At 45.0% G+C, this 6,863-nt stretch overlaps 1 protein-coding gene across 1 annotated transcript in view; it reads right to left on the reverse strand.

Annotated features, from left to right (window-relative positions):
- Positions 1 to 1,967: 1,967 nt before the first annotated feature.
- RHCE (Rh blood group, CcEe antigens) overlaps positions 1,968 to 6,863 on the reverse strand; it is an 8,467-nt gene continuing 3,571 nt past the window's right edge. Inside the window, exons 5-10 of the mRNA XM_010133967.1 lie at positions 5,188 to 5,348; positions 4,758 to 4,895; positions 4,389 to 4,519; positions 3,641 to 3,720; positions 2,583 to 2,656; positions 1,968 to 1,994 (exon numbers count right to left, since the gene is read on the reverse strand). Of these exons, the coding sequence (XP_010132269.1) occupies positions 1,968 to 1,994; positions 2,583 to 2,656; positions 3,641 to 3,720; positions 4,389 to 4,519; positions 4,758 to 4,895; positions 5,188 to 5,348 (611 nt within the window). The remainder of the gene's footprint in view (positions 1,995 to 2,582; positions 2,657 to 3,640; positions 3,721 to 4,388; positions 4,520 to 4,757; positions 4,896 to 5,187; positions 5,349 to 6,863) is intronic.

A 6,863-nucleotide genomic window follows, 5' to 3' on the forward strand; every position in this document is an offset into this window, starting at 1 on the left:
GGCATCCGCCTCTCTGATACAGTGGTTGCCACAAGTAAATGGTGTAGAGGAAACTGGATGTATTTAACCAGCTGTTTCTATGATGTTATTTACAACCCAAGACTTACTGCAAATGCTTTAAAACAAATTTTTAACATATATTTATTAAATATTTCCTGTATCTGGACAATATAACTATTTCTTCAATTTCAACACTTCCTGGTGTGTGCCTTTTCTTACCTAATAGAGAACTGCGCTGCTTTGGGATTTTTTTCCCCCTTCCCTGAATGTCTAATTTGTCGTGCGGCACTAACGAGGAAGCCTCTGGAGAGTCCCAGCTTGCTCTTGCTCAGATGACTTCGCAGAGGCACAAGTACAAATACAGAGTGGCTGTAAGAGGAAGTGGCTCATCCGCAAAGCTTCCTGTCAGCTATTTCCTAATCACAGTGAAAAAAAGCACAAACAATCCCAGTTAGACTTTTTTATTAGGTGAGCAGTTTTGAAAGAGTTTTTTCTATGTCAACTGGTTTGAAACAAAGCAAAAACACTGCAGATCACAATCCCTGTGAGAATCCTGTGCCCAACCAGGCCCTAGCGTGTGCCCCAGAGCCCTGCTTGTCCCAGGGTGAAACAGCTCAACACCAGACACTGGGAACCAGGCCTTTGCCATGGTGCCCAGCAGGACCAAGGACTTTCCCCTCAGACCCTGGGGGCAGCAGCCAGAGCCCCCCACACAGCTGCTCCACGGCGGTGCAGACTGTCAGCCCACATAGGCTGTTCTGAGGTTTGCTCCCAAATCAGCAAACACCACTGATTTCAGGGCACCGTCCACAAGCAGAGCAATTTAACTTCCTGCCATCTGACCTTCCAAATAGCCCGAGCCAAGTCACGAGAGATTTTTCTTTCAGCAGACAAGTAACTCCAGAGTTCAGTCCAGCGAGATGAAGCTCACTCCTTGCTTAGCAAAGCCTTCAACAGGATGAATTTAGCTTAAAAACAAGTACTCTAACACTTTGCTAGGTAAGACCAAGTATGCACTCCTTAAAAAATTATACTTTAAAATACATCTTTTGGCTTTTAAACTTGGGAGCTAAAAACAGTTTCACGTTTCCAAGCAGGCTGCTCGATAGGCCATTACAGAATGAATGCAGCCAGCATTTTTGTACGTTTGCTACAAAACAATGTTTAAGGTAAGACCAACAAAGCCAAAAAGGGAAACACAGCGTGGGTTTGCACCCATAAATTTACACCCCATGTCTTTCCAGAATAGCTAGTGATAGCAGGAACCAGTTAAATACAAACAATGTGAAGGCAGGAGCCAGTTAGTCAGGAATGAAGGCCTCATCCTTGGAAGGCAGGATGGACCGAGCAAAACAGGCAGTCACTGATCAGGGAAGAAGAGTCCTAAGCAAGATAAAGACAACAAAATATCGAACAGGAAAATGCAGTGTTAGAAAAACACAAGAGAGCATGCGTCAGGATGGGGTAAAAAGTACAACTGAGAAGACTTCGAGCCTTCCTCTAAAGGACCCCAACTCACAACCACCAGCGGACACTGCGCATGTGCAAGGAGGGGACAGGCGATGTAAATTAATTTGGGGAATTAGAATATTATTAGTTCTTAGAATGATTACACTGTTCATATTAATTCCTAGAAAGATAATACATATGTAGTAGTTAATAGTCTAAACGAAGCAACAGGGCTCTTGGTAAGCACACACGGAGGGCAGGAGATATCCCCTGTGCGTCTGGATCCGCGAATAAAGAACACCTGCTTCATAGTCACACTGGCTACTGAGTTTTACATCGTGTCCCTTGAATCACTGGAACAATTCATTACTAATTTTTTGCGTGTCCTTTGGGATGGCTCTTTGGAGCCTTGAGAATTGACATTCAGGTGCTCTCTGGACCCCCCACAGCCCTTGGTTTTCTCTACGACAAACAGGAAAAGCTTCTCTTGGTCACATCTGTCATCCAGGTTCCTCCGTTCAAAATCCAACAGCCAAATGGGGAAACTGCAAAGACAAACATTCTTTTATCAGAACATATTACGCATCAAACCATCATACAAAAAAGAAAATGGAAAACCTTATTAGCAGCTTAATTCCATCCATTTCTTCTTTCGGTAATTCAGATCTATGACCCCAATCAGCACCGGAGGGTACCCCAGGCCTGTGGTTGTCCATCAGCCTGAACAGGCACTCAGCACCCTTGAATGCCAGGAGGCTTCGTCTGTTGCGCTCTAAACCCCCTCTCCTAGATGCTGCTCAGGTCCTCAGGGACTGTCTGGAGCTCAGTGGCCGGGGCTGTCAATCCCAGACCATGTCTGAGCACCTAAGATTAACCACGGGTTAAAACAAACGAGATCTTTTTGGGTTCAGCCCTGGGCCCACCCACGGCTCTGACAACCCTCACTGAAGGCTACCGGCATTTCTAACGCTCTGGATCTGACCTGGCTGTGGGAACAGTTCATCCATTTCAACCAGGGCATCCAAAACATGCTGAGATATGGAATTATCCCTTTTATTTTGTAATTCAAACAACCGGAGTTCTTCCTCAAGGTCAACAAGGTGCTCTGTACACTCCCACACACTGGAACTTACCTCCCAAAAGAACTGGTCGTCAGAGCACTTTGGTACTGAGGTGGTCTTAAATGGTTTGAGCTTTATGATAAAACCTATTTGTAAAAACACATATATCCAATATAAATACATACATCAGGGAAGGGGGAAGATAGTCACCGCAGGTTTCGCAGTAACACACATCCAAATGTAACAGAGATCAAAAAACAAACTCCAAACTAAAGGCTTCAGCAGAGCCCCTTGACTCGAGTTGACCTTAGAGAGAGAACCTTGCCGAGATCAGGGCTTGTGTTATTAAAAATTAATGACTCTCGGTAAAGCCCCATTACAGGGCCTGCCAGATTCTAAAAATAGATTAAAAATGAGTAACTTCTTGCATGAACAACAACTGTGTTTTTCAAGCAATTGAGCTTTTAGCTTGGGATTTCAGATGGAAACATCTAGACTTCTAAACAGGTGGTTAAACACCAAATGTTTGATTATTTCACCTGAATGGTTTTTAAAAATCTGCTTGATTAGCTCAACTTCTGAATTACACTTGAGATAATTCAAAAGTTTCAGACCAGTTAAAGCACAAAAAAAAAAAAAAAACATTTTCGAGGATATTTCACAGCAATTTTCATCTGCTGTTTCTTCTCTTCAAGGCAGGATTAATAGCGACAGAAAGCCATCAGCTGCCATAAACCAGAACGTCACACAGGAAACACGACGACCTCAAAACGCTGGTGATCAAAGGCCTCGATGGGGCTGATGGATTCGAGCTACTGATGTTTGTGAAACTTGGTGGATTTACACCAACTGGCTTAAAAAGGGACACACTCTAGATCGGGGTTTTCTGTCACTAAGACAACACTCAGCTGTAAAACTATTTTCACCCCCACACATCTCCTGCCTGAAATTTGAAGGCAGCTGTTGGGCAACTGTTAAAATAAACTTCACCCATGAAAAAATGGTGCTGCCAGAGGGGCTTTGGAGAGTCCTCTGTCTGCAAAGGGTTGCACTGCTGTGATAAGACGACACAGGCCTTGTCCCAAAAGAAATGAGGGAGATATTACTGAAATGTGGTTTTCTATACTGACCTGTAAGAAAACCTGTCACCCAGGCAACACTGATGGTCAGGCAGAAGGCACCAATGTAAGTCATGACCAGATAACCCAGTCTGAAAAGCAAAACGAGTGTTTCACCTTTTACAGTTGCTGAATTTAGCATTAAGACTGAAAACAAATCTGTACCTACACAGCACTTTACATCAAAACTTCACATAAAAACTCTGTTCTTCTTGAATCTCTCTGCAGCTGCAGCTCAGTGTTTTAAGAGATCCCACCAGAAGCCGAACACAGACTTCAGAGGACATATTTTGCCCTTAGAAACCATCATTGTGGTACTAAAACTTGATTAATTTTGTTTCAGCAAGAGTGTGACGAGAAGCATCAGGCCCTTCTGCTGCACTGGGATTCATTCCAGCATCAGCTGAGAAAATCAGAGAACTTCTCGCATGACACAACATGACACGAGATGCCAAATCAAAACAGCCGATGGAGAATACCCTCAGCTGAGGGCAGTTTTTGCAGGGAATGTCCTCAGTCTCCAGTCCAGTGTCCAGACTGGCTTTAGTCCAAACCAGCAGTCTTGCCCCTGACTCAGTTAAAGCCTCATTTGAAGAGAAATGCTGATTTTTCTGGACTTCAAAGATTGTCTTAGGTTATGTGGTATAAAACGATTTATCTGTGATGACGTTCAGGCTTTCTGTACGTAAGGGACTCTTCTCAAGGCACACTACACTATCAATTAGTCAAGCTTATTACTTAATAGCAACAATTTATGTACCGTGCTAATTCAGTCCAGTTGTTTATTACTACGAGAATGACCTCGGCCAGAGCTCCAAGCACAGCAGGCAAGCCAAAAGTGAAATGAACTCCGGAGGTATCATGAATCTTGAGAGCAGGATGCAAGCACCTCTGCGAAGAAGAACAGGTTTAAGTGATACACCAGAACATGGGCTGAGAATGGCACACTGTCTCACAGACCTAGGAAACAAACTTTGGTTTTGCAAGCTGCAATCCCGCACTCTGCTCGAAGGACTCCAGATTTCCTAGCTCTAATCTCTCTGAAAGACAGGACTCCCTCGAGGTATCTCACATTGGGAAAGAAGTTTATACAGCTTATACAAACCCAGTTTCACGTTTTGAGCCTTACCTGTAAGCAGGAAGATCCCAATATGGCGATCACGCTGGTGAGCAGCCCCAGAACCATCGCGATCCAAGGATAGTTGATGCTGCGTGCCGAGTAACCAATGGCGACCCCACCAGCTAGCACTGCGCTATGGATGTGAGTCTGTCAAACAGAACGACACGGAGTCACTTACCGCAGCCCAATATCAGAGACTGCTGTTCTCATGCAAGTGCAATCTCTTTAGGGGGAATTTGGGCCTCTCTATACTGTAAATCACCATCTGAGAACGTAACTTCTAAGCTGCAGCTTCAGCCTTCTGCTTGGGAGGCTAATGGTGACCGTCAGACTGAAAACCCAGATGGGTTTTTACTGAACAGCTCTTACACTTTCAGTGTATTACTAAGATGAACAGAAAAATGTCTTCTGCATGCAGTGGTTTTCTCTCCTGTCTTACCATTCTGAGTTTTCCATCCTTTGTGGTCAGAACAGACAATATGAAGGCAGTCACAGCACTCACTGCAAGAGCAAAGTAGGTGTTGTAGATCACTTTGTTCTTGTTGTTCACGGCTAGCACAGAATTGAAGCTTGGCCAGAATACCCAGAGAAAGAGAGTACCTGGGAGACAAAGAGAAGCAGCTCTCATTACCTGCCTAAACCACCAGGACTCCAGCTGCCTCTGGAGGCTCCAGCCCTCACTCTGCACTCACCCGAATTTCACATTGTACATAAAGGGTAACAATTCACAGCGAAAGTCCCCTGCTACACCAGCACCTTCCCAAACACATACCGCTGTAACACCAAACATACAGGCAAAGCAGAGAGGCCTTCGCAGAGCTGAAGGGAGGATGCTCTGTTCAAGAACACCTTTAACATCAGCTTTCTCGTATCTATCATCCCCTTAAACAATGGGTCAGACACAAGTGAGAACAATTCCGCTACTGATTTCCAAATATTCAGCATCCCCCCTATTCTGCACAGGCACCAGGGGCTTGCTCCTTGGCCAAAATATCTGCTCCTCTTCATGCAACTGTGGAATAACTGTTCAAAACCAGCTGCTAGAGAGGAGGAAAGAAAGCCAAGGAGGAAGATAAAACAGCTCATGTGGTACAAATCACTGCAAAGAAACCCAAAGTGCTGTTTGGAATGTCTGTTACATTGGCTGCCAGTATGGCCGTTACTGGTTGTCTTGCCTCCTGGCATGGTTTGAAGAGAAAGAGGATGAATGGGATCATAAGAACAGAATCCTCTCTACCTCTGCTAGGATTACTCCAGAGAGGGGCTAAAGACCCATAGCTGGAGCTGTGGTGGTCGTGCTTCACCAGCTCAGCTGTACACAGCTTAACTTCCCTGATATTTGTGGAAGAGTGATCTACCAAATCTCTGCTCCCTAGAATATGGGTTCAAAAGAACAACTCGCTTTCCTCCTGGGTGGTCACTGCACAGTCACACTTCCAGGACCACACAGGCTGCGCTAACAATGGGAATGGAACAGGTTCTTCTGCTTCTATGACCTGGGCCCTAATTGTCAGCAATTAGGTATCTCAGTCTCCATAAAAGGAGTTCACTGGTGGCAGGGTGCATCTTCCTGTATGTGCACAGGGATACATTCCAGCCAGCAGAGGGAAGTATGTGGCCTCACTCGAAGTCAGGTTGGACTTCACACGGCAGTCGGTGCCCCTGCTCCCCCAAGTAAGCACAGACACCACCACAAACAAGCAATAGGTTATTTCATCTTGCCCAGTTGTTATTTTTTGCTGCCCAGTCAACTTCCATAGCTCTCCGTGCCACAGAGGTACCAGACCCCTGTGCAATTTGTGAAGTTAGAAGTGTTCTTGTTCAAGCCAATTAAGAAGTGACACAGACATAGTCACTACGAAGCACAATGATCAAACAAGCTTATCTTGGCTCCCTGAAATCCCCTTTCCACTGCTAATTTTCACCTGTGCAGTGCACCAAGGCAGTGACAACCACCCTCCAGGACAGGGGAGGCCATTTTGGCAATTCAAAACCCCATTATAACAAAGGCTTAACACTGCTTCATGAGTTAGATGAAAATACTGATCTCCTTGAATTCTCCAGCAAAGCAAGAACTCCAGGGACTCAAAAGAGCAACACCTCTATTTCTCTTTC

This window comes from Buceros rhinoceros, unplaced genomic scaffold, assembly GCF_000710305.1.
Source record: "Buceros rhinoceros silvestris isolate BGI_N320 unplaced genomic scaffold, ASM71030v1 scaffold43673, whole genome shotgun sequence".
In the NCBI taxonomy this organism is placed as follows: Eukaryota; Metazoa; Chordata; class Aves; order Bucerotiformes; family Bucerotidae; genus Buceros; species Buceros rhinoceros.